The 17,959-nt window shown below is 40.1% G+C and overlaps 1 protein-coding gene across 1 annotated transcript in view; it reads left to right on the top strand.

The window, feature by feature from the left end:
* The window catches only part of faf1 (Fas (TNFRSF6) associated factor 1), a 552,776-nt gene extending 540,154 nt beyond the window's left edge, over positions 1–12,622 (top strand). The window contains exon 19 of the mRNA XM_068037154.1: positions 5,157–12,622. Within this exon, the coding sequence (XP_067893255.1) occupies positions 5,157–5,240 (84 nt within the window). The 3' untranslated portion in view covers positions 5,241–12,622. The remainder of the gene's footprint in view (positions 1–5,156) is intronic.
* Positions 12,623–17,959: the final 5,337 nt, after the last annotated feature.

Consider the following 17,959-nt stretch of genomic DNA (forward strand, 5'->3'; position numbering starts at 1 on the left):
ACTTCGGCTCCAGTCTTCCCAGTATTTAATTGGAGAAAATTTCTGCTCATCCAGTACTGGATGTTGGGTAAGCAGTATGATAATTTAGCCACAGTGGAGGAGTTGAGTGAGGTGGTGGTGAGGTAAAGCTGGGTGTCATCAGCATACATGTGAAAACTAACGCTATGCTTTCGGATGAAGTCAGCAAGGGGCAACATGTAGATAAGAAATAGGAGGGGGCCAAGGATAGATCCTTAAGGGTGTGGTGCAGTGTGTCCCCAGTTCCCCATTCACCACTATTCCACACCTGACCTTCCCTCTGTCACTGAGCATCACAGCATTCGCTTGGCCAAAATAAAAACCACCATAAAACAAATATTCTACACCAAATTTAGAAATGAAATTATGCCATTTTGCATATTTAAGTCAACTAGTCAGGCTTTATGCATTCCCTTCATTGCCTGTCTTTGCATTCCTTTGCCTGTCCTAGTGCTCCTAAGCAGTGCAGATCTGGCCTTGGCGCAAAATTTAGAGTATAGCATAATGTCGGGTATTTGAGCTGGTGGCTGCGAGTGTGAGAGTAAGTCATGATATTTCTTCATTATTGCTGCCTTTCTGCTCTTGTACCATTTTCTCTTACGTCAGTGCCTAGCCAAGTTGCAGTTCTTGGGTATCTGAAAGGAGACAAGCACAAGGGTAGGGTTGTGATGACCCGGGGGCGAACTCAAGAGGTGCATGCTTACATCATCTGCAGCCACTAAATCAGAAGAGATTGTGGGATGAGGAAAAGGATTAGCTATGAGGATACTGTCATTTTCAATGGCTTTAGCCCTGTCTCCAACAAAAGCTTTAGCGATGGCTGCTCCAATGATGGTGAGCAGCATCTCCTCCATGGGGACAAGGACATACAGCCGTGTCTGTCCTCTGCCGGTTAGGTCCTGCCACTTCTGGTTATGTGCCACCTTGTCCTGCGAGAAAGAGGGAAGTGTGTCAGTGAGTGTGGTGCAATCTGTTTGGGTGATATGGCTTTCATGATTGAATAGCTGGCAGTGTGCAAGCTGAGATGTGGGTGTGAGCCTTGCAGCAGTGCTAAGTGTGTGAGGGTGTGAGTCCTGATTGATAGAGATTGTTGGTGAGTGATGCGAGTATTCCTCTGAGAATCACAGTATGGTTTTAGGGCTAACCATGGGACAGCCAATATCGTGTCTGTAGCAAGACAACTACAAGATAAGTGCAGAGAGCAACATCGGGATCTATAATATGCTGTTCATAGACCTAACTAAAGCTTTTTACAGTGTGGGTCGCCCTGGTTTATGGCACTTGCTCTCCAAACTAGGATGGCCGAACAAGTTCTGCTCCTACTGCATGGTTGGCTGTGTTTGTGCATGTGATGAGGTGTCCAATGCCTTTGTGGTCGCCAGCGGTGTAAAGCAAGGATGCGTTGTGGCTCCCCAACTCTTCAAACTCTTCTTTGTAATGCTTAAGGAAGCCACTAGAGACATGCCTACAGGCATCAACATTAGGTTCCATTCAGGGAAGCTCCTCAATCTCTGCAGACTGCATGCCTCCACCAAAGTCACAGAGGCAGTAATCACAGAGCTTCTGTATGCAGATGACTGTGCCCTAGCTGCCCACAACAAGGAAGACGTCCAAACTATGGCAAACAACTTCTCAAGTGCTGCCAAAACCGATTCGATGGCAGGATAAAATCGCAAACAACAAGCTCCTCCATCATGTTGGGCTCAACGGCATGGAAACCACCCCCAGAAAGTTTAACTTGGATGGGCAGGCCATGTCTCCCACACGGATGATTACAGAATCCCCTAGCAGATCTTTTACAGGGAACTGTCTCAGAGAAAACAAGGTGGTCAGTACAAATTATATAAGGACATCCTGAAAAAGAGGCTTGCAAACTTCGGCATTGCAGACCACCCCTCTTGCAAAAATACTGCAGCTGACCCAGCCCATGTGGAGACAAGCGCTGAAATTTGGTTCAGCGTGTTTCAAGGACCATCTACACCAAACTCGCAACATCCGATGTGCCCAGAGGAAGGCCAGAGGTGGAGCAGCTGCAGAGGTTTTCCTAAACACCAACAACGAGAATGTGAACTGCCAGTTCTGTGGATGCCCATGCCGATCCCGCATTGGACTGTTCAGTCATGAAGGGACCCGCAGAAGACAATGAAATCATTTACAGCTTGGGCATAGTCGAACAATGAGGCATCTACCACAGGTATGGTGAATGGAGCAGTGTCTGAGGCTAGTGGTGCAGTTGGTAGGATATGATATTTGAAGATGTATTCACTGACCTTGAACACTCATGTGCTGTCATTGAACTTCTTGTGGCATTGCATCCCGGTCCTTGGGGCTAGACTCTTGACATTGATTTTCACAACTATCTACTCCCAGTGCCTTCTAAGTGTGTGTCTGGAGGGCCTTCTGGCCCCCTGCAGTTGCTAACATCTCTTGTCCTTTCCACCTCCTGCACCAAGGCTTCCACTGCAGCCTCCAAAGACCTTGGAACACACTCTCTTCCACAGTATGCCATTCTTCAGTGTTTCCCAGATGAGAGTCACTTCCTGTCAGCCTGGCAGAACCTGCTTCTGCCTCAGTACACCTTCCCTTTAAGAGGTGCAGGCTAGCTTTAAGTGGTGCTAGCTACTCACAATATTTTCCTCCAGTTGATGAGTCCAGCCAGTCAGCAACACTGTTAGCACTGGCTGGATGCTGAAATCATTGAAATGAGCAGGCAACATGAAGTTGGCATGCTGCCAGCATTGCAATCAACAGACGAGGGTTAATCGTGCATCACAATCCCTGTGTCTGTTTTTGGGGCTATCAATTTTAGTACACTCCCCCTTGCTTTTCCAATGTTATTATTGATATTAATATCGAATGATTTATCAAAAAATTTAGAAGTTTTAATTTGAACTACTGGTATATCTAAATTATTTCTTTTATTTCTCTATTATTCTTATACATGCCATTACAAACTACCTTTTTCACGTTTTTAAATAAACTGATGTGCTTTTATGAATTTCTTCATTAAACTGTATGTACAGCCAGCTGACTAAAACAGGAATTTAGCACGGTAGGTGCTTTGTTCAAACTACTGGAGTTCTGTGGTAAATACAAACTTAAAAGGTATGCCTTACATTATTGACTACGGCTGAATAGTATTCAAATACTTGAACAGTTCTATGACGGGGAATGATAATTCATACTTTTCAACACATATTAATTGTTCTAGCATCCCACCTGTTTGAATGCTGAACTACAGGAATTTTTCTTCTAATAAACCATAATGACCTTTTCTCCAGCCCAGTACACTTACACAATAGTTCCTGTAAGGGCATTACGCTCTAGTTGTTAACCAGTGTTTAAATGTTACTTTCATTTGTTACTTAACTGACAATTTTTTTTACAACTTTAATAACTTTTATAGACTTGAACATGAATTCTTACTAGAATGTCACTGAAGTGTAATTTCTCCTATTTCTGATCTCCACATACTGTATCATGGGGGACTATCATATAAAACAGAACTCTGAAAAATCTCATTTATTTATGTATATTTTCACATAAGTACTTTCATATGATTCATATTTCTTTCTGTCCTGTGTGTACCATTTTTGACTCCCATTGTCAGCAGTGACTCCAGCAAGAATCCTCTGCCCTCTCTGTGCAGATTTTTCAGTGGGCAGAGGTGGGAAACATAATAGGATAACATCTAGAGTGTTGTGTACAGTTTTGGTCTCCTTACTTAGAGGATATAATTGCATTGGAAGCAGTTCAGAAAAGGTTCACTCGCCTGATTCCTGGGATGAGAGGGTTATCTTTTGAGGAAAGGTTAGACAGGTTGGGTCTGTATTCACTGGAGTTTAGAAGGATGAGAAGTGATCTTATTGAAACATATAAGATCCTGAGGGGACTTGACAGGGTGGATGTTGTGGGAGAGACTAAAACTAGGGGGCACAGTTTAAAAATAAAGGGTCTCCCATTTAAGATAGAGATGAGGAGAAATTTTTTCTCTGAGGAATTTTTTCTCTTAGTCTGTGGAACTCTTCTCCCGAAAGCAGTAGAAGCAGGGTCATTGAATGTTTTTAAGGCAGAGGTAGACAGATTCTGGATAAACAAGGGAGTCAAAGGGTATTGGGGGTAGGCAGGAAAGTGGAGTTGTATCCACAAACAGATCAGCCATGATCATGTAGAATGGTGGAACAGGCTTGAGGGGCCAAATAACCTACCTCTGCTCTTGGTTCGTATGTGTGTAGCAGTGTATCTAGCATCTTTGCAGTCATTCTTGTTGCTTCTGGAATTTCCTGCTGGATGTGTGGGTGAAAGTACAATATATTAATGAAATATGGAGTGGATGTACTGCAATACTATGCAAATAAGGAAAATACACCATCCAGCATATTTCCCATCATTTATGCCAGGGACATCAGTTCTTTTCCTGCTGTCTGGCATTTCTATGGGTGGTGCAATGATCAGTGATTAATTGCATATACTTTGGTGCCAAATCTGATAAAGTTGAAAATTTATTGGGTGACTTATACTGACAGCGTTGAAGCTGCTGGTAGGTACAGGTCTTCAAGGGCTCACACAGTTATTTGCTACCCTACCTTCCACATGGACTCAGCACTAAAGGCCATGTAGCTTGTAAAAATGATGCAAATGATCCAAGGTAGGAAAAACAACTGGGGTCAACCCATCATTGTGGCAGGCAGAAGTTCTGTCACACCAAAGATGTGCCCCAATTCCACTGTAGCGGAAAACCTAACCACCTCTATCCAAGTTGGTAACAAAATTCTATGTTCAGGAGAGGACAAATGTGACTAACTGAAGTTAAAATGGTCCAGAGAAGAGCAGCTGGACTGTGTAGTGAAGAAGGAAACTACCTGCAAATGCTTGAATACTGTGATTCCCAGTTAAATGAGCAATTAACTTTTTGTTCATAGACATTTATGTTACTTTGAGGGATCTGATCAATTGTGTGTGGAAAATGAGTATTCTTATTGAGTAATCTACTTCTGTACATACAATTAACAAAATATCATTCACAATACGTTTCATATCTGCTTTGTGCCAGTGAAACAGTTAGTTAATTAAACACATCTCAAAACTTGGCTTTTTATACTGAAATGATGTAATGACATACTTTTTTTTTTAAACAGGTGTCTCAGTTTGATCCAACTGAAACATTAATGGAGGTGAAACTCTATCCTCAGGAAACACTCTTCCTGGAAGCAAAGGAATGAATTCATCCATGGAACTCTGGCTTCCCAGATAGTTGATAAATGCTCAGCTTATGTCTGAAAGCTGCAAGATCCTCTTTTTTTTTTTGTTCAGCCACATGCCACAACTATCTGCCTCTTCCAGAACCCCAAAATCAACATCACCATTGTAAAATGCCTGTATGCTGCCAACCTCACAAGAATTGTAGATGTTTACAAAGATATATAGGAGGATAGCAATCTGTGATGAACACTGACTTACACCCTTCACACTATTCTGGCCTATGTTTATTCATCAATGCACTATTCAAAGGTGAAGTGAATTATATTAGTTAGAATTGGTTTCTTTGTACCCATTCAACCACAAAATCTGTATTACAATTCAACCAGTTTTTGGAGTAAGTGCTTTGATTTAAAATTCTGTATTTGTTTTAATTCAATACATACTTGAGACATTGCTCATAAATGTGCATAATTCCATGTCTGGATTTCTATATAAAGCCTAATTTATGATTTCACAGTAGGTATGGGGTCATTCTTAGCCATTGAGATTTAACAGTATTATTTGGAAAGTGTATGATATTTGTACTACATGATTTTCTTATTTGGTTTTCAGCTTTGGTAAAATGTAAGAAGGGTATAATTTTCCATTTGCGGCCATATTACTTATTGAGCCTATCTTTTCCACGTGCTTGGTGCTGCTTTTTTTTCTGTTAGAGAATTAGAGAAATAAATAATTGTGGGTTTATATTACTGTGTTATCAGGACAGAAATAAATTGGTGTAGAAAAAAGACTAGTTGAGACTATTATGCCCCAAACTCATATTGAGATTGTTATCCTTTGCTATTGTTCTGGGTCTTTTAGGTCACATGTAGCTTTTACTTTCTATAGTAACAATCCATTCCTCCCCATAACATTCTATTCTCAGTAGGTCAAACAAGTCACTTTATTGCAGATGTAATTAGAGTAGCTTTTGGTGCAAGCTGTTACACTATACAAGCCATGTGCCTGAAGGAAAGTTTCAACAAAACAATATCTTACATTACAAGTGACTATATTTAAAAGTACTTCATTGGCTGTAAACCACTTGGGATGGCCTGAAGTCGTGAAAGACACTCTATAAATGCAAGTTTGTTATTTCTCATTTGTGAAGTGCACATCAACAAACCGAGATTACAGACATTTTAACTTGGTATATAAAGAACTATTATGTTACCCACTTAGACATAATTGGTGTGCTGATCAAAGTTTGCTTATAATAGCAAACTACGAGAAGTAGCAAACTGCCAGGAAGAATGCAGGAGACTACAGGACAGCATAAACAATCTTGGAAAATAGGCAGGTAAGTGACATATGTCATTTAATAGAACAATGTGATGTAGTACATTTTAGGAACAAGAATAAAAAAGGGGATAGAAACCCTAGTTGGTAAATTTCTCAGTGTGGTGGACAAGCAAAGGGTGTAAAATTGATGTACAAATTGGAATTAGAGGAGTAGAAATTAAATACAAAAACAGAGAGGTAATCATGACTCTACAGTATGATGGTTAAGCCATATCCGGAATACCATGTGCTGTTTTTGGCACTTCACTCATAGAAGGAATAGACCTAGAAAAAATGCAAAACAGATATCAGAGATGAAGGGTATAAGTTAGAAGGAACGGCTAACAGAGTTAAACCTTATATTCTTTAAGACTGAGAAATTTAATAGAGGTGTGCAAAATGATGAAAGAAAATAAATGAGGTAAACAGATTAAAATCATGACAAGGCCATGATCTTAAAATAAGATACTTAAAGGGGGAGATTAGAAAAACTTTCTGAAGCAATGAATGGAATGTGGAATGCTTTGCTAGAGAATGGTGATGGATTCAAAATTCAAGCATTTAACAAGTACTGGATGGTGATTTAAAGAAGAAAACAATCAAATGGTCTTAGTTTGGAAAGAATGCAGGAAAATGTAATTGTAAAATCAACCTCCAAGAGAGGCCTATATTCAGCACAAGCAAGTATGGTTGAGAACTAAAAATCCAATGTTTCTGAGACATCCTTGCAATAGAGGGCTCAGTAATGTCCACAGTGTTATAATATGGTGGTAATATGCCATAATATGGTAAAGCTATAATTTCAACCTAGTCCTGCTTGAAGAGAATTTTTATGCTTCAAAAATTGTTCCACCCAAAAATGTTCCTAGGGTTCTTTGTATATCAGACTTTGAGGACAATCTCAAGATGTGGAACATAGGAAGATAAGAACAGGAGTAGGCCATTCAGCCCCTCAAGCCTGTCCCGCCATTCAGTGAGATCATGGCTGATCCGTGACCTAACTCCATATACCTGCCTTTGGCCCATATCTCTTAATATCTTTACTTAATAAAAATCTTATCTATCTCAGATTTAAAATTAACAACTGTTCTAGCTTCAACTGCTGTTTGTGGGAGAGAGTTCCAAACCCCTCTCACTCTTTGCATGAAGAAGTGCTTCCTAACATCTCTTCTGAACGGTCTGGTCCTAATTTTTAGACTATGCCCCCTAGTTTTAGAATCTTCAACCAGTGGAAATAGTTTATCTTTATCTAGCCTGTCTTTTCCTGTTAATATCTTGAAGACTTCAATCAGATCACCCCTTAACCTTCTAAATTCTAGCGAAAACAGGCCTAATTTGTGTTATCTCTCCTCGTAACTTAACCCCTGTGGTCCAGGTATCATTCTTGTAAACCTACGTTGCACTCCCTCCAAGGCCAATATATCCTTCCTAAGGTGTGGTGCCCAGAACTGCTCACAGTACTCCAAGTGGGGTCTAACCAGGGTTTTGTACAGCTGCAGCATAGCCTCTGTGTCTTTATACTCCAATCCTCTAGATATAAAGGCTAGCATTCCATTAGCCTTTTTGATTATTTTCTGCACTTGCTTGTGGCATTTTAAAGATCTATGCACCTGAACCCCCAAGTCTCTTTGGACTGTACTTAACCTCTTCCCATTTAGAAAGTACCCTGCTCTATCCTTTTTTGGTCCAACATGGATAATCTCACACTTGCCCACATTGAAATCCATCTGCCCCAGTTTTGCCCACTCACTTAGTCTGTCAATATCTCTTTGCAATTTTATGCTATCATCTAGACTGTCTACAATGCTGCCTAACTTTGTATCATCAGCAAATTTGGATATATGACTTACTATGCCATCATCCAAGTCGTTAATGAATAATGTGAATAATTGAGGCCCCAACACTGATCCCTGCGGGACACCACTAGTTACATCCTGCCAATCGGAGTACTTGCCCATTATCCCCACTCTCTGTCGCCTACCACTCACCCAACTTTCTAGCCATGTCAATAATTTGCCCTCAACTCCATGGGCTTCTACCTTAGTTAACAGTCTCTTATGTGGGACTTTATCAAATACCTTCTGGAAGTCCATATAAATAACATCCATAGACACTCCCCTGTCCACTACCTTAATCACCTCCTTCAAAAAATTCAATGAGATTAGTCAGGCATGACCTTCCCGTCATGAACCCATGCTGGCTGTCCCTGATTAATTGAAATTTTTCGAGGTGTTCAGTCATAGTATCCTTGATTATAGACTCTAGCAACTTGTCACCACAGATGTCAGGCTAACTGGTCTGTAATTTCCTTGGTTCCCCCTTTCGTCCTTCTTAAAATGTGGAGTGACATGTGCAACTTTCCAATGCAGAGGGACCACTCCTGAATCTAGGGAACTCTGAAAGACTATAGTTAGGGCATCTACAATGTGCTCCCCTACTTCCTTTAACACCCTCGGATGGAAACAGTCAGGTCCTGGGGATTTCTCACTCTTTAGTTCCATTAATTTCCTTGTTACTGATGATTTACTTACGTTAATTGTATTAAGTCCCTGTCCCCTGTTGGCTATTATTTTTTTCAGGACTTCCGGCAAGTTATCCTCCTTTTCAACTGTAAATACTGAGGCAAAGTAATTGTTCAACATGTCTGCCATTTCCCCATTATCAATAACCATATCTCCAGTTTCAGCTTTTAGTGGGCCTATGTTGCTCTTGACCACCTGTTTTCCCTTTATGTAATTATAAAATTTCTTCTTATTGATTTTGATGTCCCTTGCAAGTTTCCTTTCATAATCTCTTTTAGTAGCTCTTATAAGCTGCTTTGTGACCCTTTGCATCGATCCCATTCAGCCAGATCTGTGCTGTGTTTTGCATTTTTGTAAGCCATTTCTTTTCATTTTATGCTATCCCTAATCTCTTTAGTTGTCCATGGCTGTTTTTTCTGTGAAGTGGAGCTTTTTCCTCTCAGGTATATACTCGCTCTGTATTTCGTTAAATGTTTCTTTAAATATTCTCCACTGTTATTCAGTCGTTTGACCCATTAACAGATCTACCCAGTTTACCGTGGACAGTCTCTGTCTCATCCCGGTAAAGTCAGCCTTACCCAAATCTAAAATTCTAGTAGCTGATTCGTGCTTTTCACTTTCAAATGCTACCTTGAATTTGATCATGTTGTGATCGCTATTTGATAAATGTTCACGCACAGTTAGGCTACTAATTAAATTTGGCTCATTACTCATAACTAAATCTAATATTGCCTGTCCCCTTGTTACATCTAGGACATATTGCTGTAGGAAATGTGGAATATTCTCACTAATCAAAACCTTTATGTTTATAGTTAACATGATATAAAGTTATCACAGTTATCTTTTATGTTCTGTAACTGGGTTGTTGGTTTCCCTGTTATTGCAAGCTCTTAGCTCCGTAACTGACCAATAGGTTTTAAAAAAATCAATGCCCTAAGTTTTTTTTATTCATTTATGCGATGTGGGCATCTCTGGCAAGAATTTGTTGCCCATCCCAATTGTATTCTTGAATGCAACTGAGAGGCTTGCAGAGGATAGTTAACAGTCAAGCACATTGCTGTGGGCCTGGAGTCACTTCTCGGTCAGGCTGGGTAAGAATGGCAGATTTCCTTCCCTGAAGAACATGAGTGAACCAGTTGGGTTTTTACTACAATCCTGTAGTTTCATGGTCACCATTACTGATTCTATTTTTTATTGCAGCTTTATTTAATCAATTGAATTTAAATTCCCCAGCTGTCATGGTGGGATTTGAACTCATGCCTCTGGATCATTTATCCAGGCTTCTAGATTACTAGTCCAGTAAAATAATCACTATGCTACCATACCCTGTGGATTTAGCTGGATAGGGATTGCCAGTTACTTGATGCACCACATGAATCATCATCATCTCATCTTCAAGAGGTTCTACAACATAACAGGATAGATACAAATGTTATCTATGGTTTTGCACAGGATTGCCCTAGTGTCAACTTCAGAGAAAGCAGAAATTCAAGATCCAAGTATTTGCAGCAACAAATGATGAGATACAGTTCCAAATGAGTTTGTCACTCGCAATATATTGCTAGAATTCAATGCACACCTGGACACTAGGATGCCCATAAAATGTAACAAACATAATTTGCATTGCTGGCCGTGGATTATACTGCTATTTGAGTAATTGACTAATGTGGGGTTTGAGACAAGCTACAGAAAACCATGTTGGAAATGTTCAGGAGGCTGTTCCTTCTGTTAATGAGAAGTCCTAATTCATCTAAAAATCTTCATTGCTAAAGGATTAACTTCATATTTGGTAGTGCATTGTGGTTGTTAGCACCAGCCATTTTTTGTTGCTGTATTGTCCCAGTCTTTTTTGTATGTTGTTCAGTTAAGCCTTATGAGATACTTTTAATGGAATAGCTAATAGACTTGCAAACCAAAGAATGCTGTCAATGAATGTTGGGTAACCAAAGCCTTTATTGATCAGGCCTGGTATTGTACGGCAAAGTGCCTACATACCAGACAAGTTTGTGGAAGGAATATGGCCACTTAAGCAGAAATATAATTCTAACCAGTTTAATTTTTTGGCAGGAAACTGATGAATAATGCAGTGAAATAATTATCATGCAAAGGGCTACAAAATCTCTCGGGGTTTTAATCTGGAAACTAAATAATTTACAGCTGCTGAAGTAAGAGGGGAGGTGATTTTTCCCAATACAGCACGAAAGAACAGTGCAGCTGGCCTAAAGAATACATCTTTAGTTTTTTTTTAGTTTTAGAGATACAGCACTGAAACAGGCCCTTCGGCCCACCGAGTCTGTGCCGACCATCAACCACCCATTTATACTAATCCTACACTAATCCCATATTCCTACCACATCCCCACCTGTCCCTATATTTCCCTACCACCTACCTATACTAGGGGCAATTTATAATGGCCAATTTACCTATCAACCTGCAAGTCTTTGGCATGTGGGAGGAAACCGGAGCACCCGGAGGAAACCCACGCAGACACAGGGAGAACTTGCAAACTCCACACAGGCAGTACCCAGAATTGAACCCGGGTCGCTGGAGCTGTGAGGCTGCGGTGCTAACCACTGCGCCACTGTGCTGCCCCTATGCAGAATGTAGAGGTTCATAATTGAGTTGATATTGCTAGAGAAAAATATATTTACATCCAGACAATCTTGGTCCTACATCCACTGGTGCAAGAAGATGTAGGAAATCTGGGAATGAACATGAAAAGAAATTTCACCTGTGCACGTCACTAACTCTGGACCTGCATTGTGTGAACTACATCTTGTTTGGAGAGTGATGATTGTTGGAAAGTAATCTGTCTTCCCATAATATTTTAAATGCAGTATTTTGTGACACATTTATACAGACTGGTACAATATTTGGACCTTTTATAAACTACCAAATGCTGTATTCAATATTTGAAATGTTAAGTTTAAAGAAATTCTACTAAACTATTTCCATTATTTCTAAAGCCAAATATCCAATGCTATTTTTATGTTGCTATCACAAAGATACCAAATCTTACTGTAAATGAAAATTGCTTATCCATAGATGATTTTGAGTCCTAAATTTAAAATACTATCCAACTTTGCAGTTTATTTTGTATGAATCTCCTTAAACTATATCAAATATGAGACAAGTATAAGGTATACAACTTATGTTGTTCTTGGAGGTGATGTGAAGTAAAACCAATGATAAAAATGAACCAGATGATAAGCAAAGCTTGCACCTTGAAGCATGGAAGAAAAGGATTCAACTCTTCAAACTATGGAAGTTTTCAGTTAAGACTAAATGGCAAGTATCTGTCATTATATAGATTCAACCTAGAGCAAGTTACCCTGTACCACTGGCCTTGTATCACCTTACAGGTAGTGCAGACAATTTGGCATATTATGCAGGAACATTTCTGTAACTGCCATTTCATGTAAAGAAAACAGGTAATAACACTTTGCAGTAATTTTCAGTGTTAAGATTTATGTTCCTGCTTTTAAGATGGCATGAAACCCACATGTAGTGAACACACAAGTTTTTTATGGCAACATTTTGATAGGCATTTCACTATATTAATGAACATTTCAACTGCAAGTGCATTGCAATATCTTAAACTTGTTTTAACAATAAATGTAATTTTATAAGTTTGTCTTAAGGCTTCATTGGACTTGCCAGAACAATAGGACTCAGTTATGCTCATGCAGCACACTGCAAATCTGTTGTTTATATTTTCCCTTTTTCTGTTGTCTAAATTTCTATTTGAGATATTTGATTTCAGTTTTTTTCTCTTTTGTGTTATATTATTTTTGTTTAGTTCTCCATTACCCGAACAACAAAAATATTCTGAAGTGGAACAAAAGATGCCAAGTAAAGGAAGAATATTGGGAGGGGTGACTAAAAGATTTGTCAAACAGGTTTGTTTTTAAGGATGGTCTTATAGGAGGGAAGGTAGAAGGATTTAGGCTGGAATTCCAGAGTGTTGTGACCCAAGCAGATGAAGGCAGGGATGCAAATGGTGGAACAAAACAAACCCCTCCTGATGCACATAAGGTCAGAGGAAGAAAATGTTGTTTATGACTTTGGTTAGGACCATTTTGGTGCTGTGGCAGGGCAGAAACCTGCAGAGATTTAAATGGAGTTGTGGAAAAGATGAGCATAGATTTGAGGGGTGGCAACACGTTCAAAGACTGGAGAAGAAAGGGAGTTTGTAGATAGGGCAGCTGCTTTCAAGGACAGAGAGTAGGTCATTTGTGGATAGGGTGATGGCAGTTTTCAGAGGGAGGACAGTACCTGAGGATGTTTATAATGTTAGCTCGCAGAGACCAGGATATGAGTTTGGTGGTCAGCAGTTTAATGGGAATAGGATAAGATGAGGCCAGAAAGGGCACTGGGGGAGAAGCTAGAAAGAAACAGATATGTATCCTCAAGCTTAACGAGTATGAAGCATGCTCTTTTTCACCATTGGCATTGGAAGTCACGTCCTTTTTTATTCGTTTATGGGATATAGGCGTTGCTGGCAAGGGCAGCATTTATTGCCCATCCCTACTTGAACTGATGCAGTCCATGTGTTGTAGCTACACCCACAGTGCTCTTAGGAAGAGAGTTCCAGGATTTTGGCCTAGCAACAGTGAAGGAACTGCAACATAGTTCCAAGTCAGGATGGTGTGTGACTTGGAGGTGGTGGTGTTCCCATGCTTCTGCTGCCCTTGTTCTTCTAGTTGGTAGCACTCACAGGTTTGGAAGGTGCTATCGAACGAGCCTTGGTGAGTTGCTGCAGTGTCATCTCTTTGCCCATGTCAGGGACACAATGAAAATTTACAGTTGCTGCACTTAGTGCAGGGGAAAGAAGAGAACAAATTGCTTTATGGAATGGCTGAATTTGCAAGAATGTTGCACAGCTAAGCTTGAATATTGGACCTTTGACTTGTAATGCACAGCCCTGTGATATTCTAGCAAATAAAATACTTCTAAATTGGCACAGCCCACAATTTTCATGTGTACAATGCCTGGGAATGGTTTGGGGTTCTGTTCATCTTGTCAGTGACAGATTACATTTCACGGTCACTTAAGTACAAGCAAAGGGAAAACACTTCATGTAAGCCACCCAAGATCTGTTAACCCTATGTCTTCAGGTTTCGCTATGGTTCTAAATTGATTTTGTACCACACCTTGTGTTGCTAAATTGGTTCATTTAGCATTTAGCTAAATTTATTATGTTGTCAGAATTGCCATTCATGTTCTGTTTAAAAGTAACCATGCAAAGGGACGCAGGTGCACAAAGAGACTGCACTCATTGTGGTGTACTAACAGGCAGGTCATAAATTTTAAAATACATCAGCTGCTCATGCTTTTTTTTGTTTAACAATTTATTTCTTTGGTGTTTTTTACATTTTTTTAAAGATTAATTTGTATATGGTTTATTTTGTTTTCTTAACTAATAAAAGTAGGGAGTTGCAGGAATGAACAAGGAAGTTATTTTCTGCTTTGGGAAAGGAAGGCATTAGTCATTTGATGTAGAATTAAACAGCAATAAATTAAAATGGCACATCCTTTCAGTTTTCCCCAGGTGAATTTTGTGAAGCATTTTTCCATTAAGAAAAGGAAATATGATTTTATTGGTACCTTAGAGTCCTAAGGACATCACAAAGTGTTTTATATCCAATGAATTACTTTTGAAGTGTAGCTACTGTTACATACTACAAACCCAGCTACCAATTTACACATAAGATCCCACAAGCAAAAATGAGATTGAACGACCAGTTAATTTTTTGGTGGGTGGTGCTTGAAGGAATGTTGTCCAAGCCAGCTCCATTCTTCCTGAATAATTAATCCTTAAAGCCTACCTGAAGCAATAAAACAGATATGGGAGGTTGTTAAAATCAAGGAATTTAACTTAGCACCCCATTCCTGCTGTAATCGCATTGGATGCCATTTTAACTCCTGACTTCAGTTAGGTGACTCAAGCTCTCACTGGAAGCAGGCATATGTACCATGAATTCAAATTGGAGCTCTTTGATGCACTCTGATGCAATTTTAACTGGCCAGATTACAGTACTTGCCTGGTGGCCAACACTCACAGGATTGACTTCAGGCACTGGCTGGCTCACTGAGAGCGCTACTTAAAAGGATATTCAGATCATATGGCTCATTGTGTTTAATGAATTTCTAACCGATTTTTGATCTTGGAGATTGCTTGTTTCTTGGGGGGGGGGTGGGGGCGGGTGGTGTTCTGCCTTATTCATCCTGTCACGGATACCATTTTTGCTTCATTGCTTTAGATGGAGGAAGAGGAGCAGTAGCAGCCTCAACTAGGACAAGTAGCAGCTGAGTCTGGTAGAAGACAGCAGCTTGTAGAGGTCTTACCCAGCCCACAAGATCTATCAGCCAGGTTACTTTGCATATTGTAGGAAACTGTAGACCAGTTAGTTTAACATCTGTCGTTGAGAAATAGTTAGAATCCATTATTAAGGAAGTAATAACAGGACATTTAGAAAGTCAAAACGCAATCCATCAGAGTCAGTATGGTTTTATGAAGGGTAAATCGTGTTTGACTAATTTGCTAGAGTTCTTCGAAGATGTAACAAGTAAAGTGGATAATGGGGATCCTGTAGATGTAGTATATCTGGACTTCCAGAAGGCATTTAATAAGGTGCCGCACAAAAGGTTAATACACAAGGTAAGATCACATGGGGTTAGAGGCAATTTATTAGCTTGGATAGAGGATTGGCTAACCAACAGAAAACAGAAAGTCAGGATAAATGGGTCCTGTTCTGGTTGGCAAGATGTAACTAGTGGGGTGCCACAGGGTTTGGTCCTCAGGCCCCGACTGTTTACAATCTATATTAATGACTTGGATGCAGGGATAGAAGGTACTATAGCCAAATTTGTAGATGACACAAAAACAGGTGGGATAGTAAGTTGCAACAAAGAAATAAGAAATTTACAAATGGATATGGATAGGTTAGGTGAATGGGCCAAAATTTGGCAGATGGAGTTTAACGTGGATAAGTGAGAGATTATCCATTTTGGTCAGAAAATTAGAAAAGCAAATTATGATCTAAATGGGAGAGAAACTTCAGAGTGCTTCGGCGCAGAGGGATCTGGGTGTCCTTGTGTATGAATCGCAGAAAACTAATATGCAGGAGCAGCAGGTAATAAGGAAGGCAAATGGAATTTTGGCATTTGTTGCTAAAGGAACAGAGTATAAAAGTAGGGAAGTGTTGCTGCAACTGTACAAGGCATTAGTGAGACTGCGTATTGCGTACAGTTTTGGTCCTCTTACTTGAGGAGGGATGTAGTTGCATTGGAGGCAGTTCAGAGGAGGTTCACTAGATTTATTCCAGAGATGAGAGGTTTGTCTTATGAAGACTTTTTAGAGTTTAGAAGAATGAGAGGAGATCTAATTGAGGTACATAAGATGATTAAGGGGATTGACAAAGTAGACGTAGAGAGGATGTTTCCTCTGGGGCAATCTAGAACAAGAGGTCTCAGTTTTAGGATAAGGGGTAGCAGATTTAAAACAGAGATGAGGAGAAATTACTTCTCTCAATTGGTCGTGAGTGTGGAATTCACTACCCCAGAGTGCGGTGGATGCCGGGACATTGAGTAAATTTAAGGAGGGGATAGAGAGATTTTTAATTAGTAAAGTGTTGAAGGGTTATGGAGAACGGGCAGGAAAGTGGAGTTGAGACCGAGATGAGATCAGCCATGATCGTATTGAATGGCGGAGCAGGCTTGAGTGGCTGAATTGCCTACTCCTGCTCCTAGTTCTTATGTTTTTATATTACTATATTCTCTCTTCAAGACAGATAGAAAGGTTTTTGATACTGAAAATGAAGGGATATGGAAATAGGACTGAAAAGTAGAGTTGAGGTAGCTGATCATCCACAATTTTATTGAATGGTGGAGCAGGCTCAAAGGGCCGAATGCCCAATTCCTGCTCCTATTATGTACTTTCTTGGATATAACTGAGGAGCACCACTGGGAGGCTGTTGATGACTGATCCTCCAGCAAGATGTGATAAATCTATGGAACGGCTTCTGAGGGAGACGGTGGAAGCAGATTGTGTTGATTTATTCAAATGCAAGTTAGATTTATTTCAGAAAATATTTTGGTATACAGTATATGAATAATTTGAGATATGGCATGTAGTAAGTATTGCATGCTTGGGAGAAATGGATGACTTTGGACTTCGAGTTCCCAAAGCATTCACTGCTGGAGGTTATTTGGGTCTGTTATAGACTAATTGATAGAAATTAAAAACAGGAAATACTGGAAATATTCAATAGGTCAGGCAGCAGCTGTGGAGAGAAAAAGAGCTAATGCTTCAGGTCCCTTCATGGAACTCAGTTTCTGGAGCTGACAACATCCAGGCATGGCAAACGTCATTTTGGGTTTCATCCTTCCATTTGTGGGAAAGTGAACTTCCTTCCTCACTTTCACCTCTTCCTCTTAGACTCATGAAGGCAGTGGAATCCCCCCTCCACCACCCCCCCCCCCCCCCCCCTCCCAACCCCCACCAAATTAGCCTAGGGTTTTTTCTCTTTTCTGCCTCTCTCAGGAGATTCTGTGGTTGGTTGTTAGGGTGGTGGTGTGTGTAGGTGAGTGGTGGTGGAGGAGATGGGGTCCTGGTGTGCATATGTTGCACCATGACAGTATGGAAAAGGCTTGATGGATGAGCTGTTTTCCAGTCATAATTTTCATATGTTTGTTCAGAGAACAAATTGGTATAGTTTTTCTCATAAGGATTAAGAAGGTGACTATGCAATTGTTAGCTCATCATTTCTAAAATATGTGATTGCAGAAGGACATAGTTTAGTGGAGTGGGCAGATAGGTAGCAGTTGCAGAGCAATGTGATGTATATTTGGTGGGGGGGGAAGAACAATAAAAGGAGCTAAGCAGTGAGGAGTAC

This window comes from Heterodontus francisci, chromosome 8 (genome assembly GCF_036365525.1).
Source record: "Heterodontus francisci isolate sHetFra1 chromosome 8, sHetFra1.hap1, whole genome shotgun sequence".
In the NCBI taxonomy this organism is placed as follows: domain Eukaryota; kingdom Metazoa; phylum Chordata; class Chondrichthyes; order Heterodontiformes; family Heterodontidae; genus Heterodontus; species Heterodontus francisci.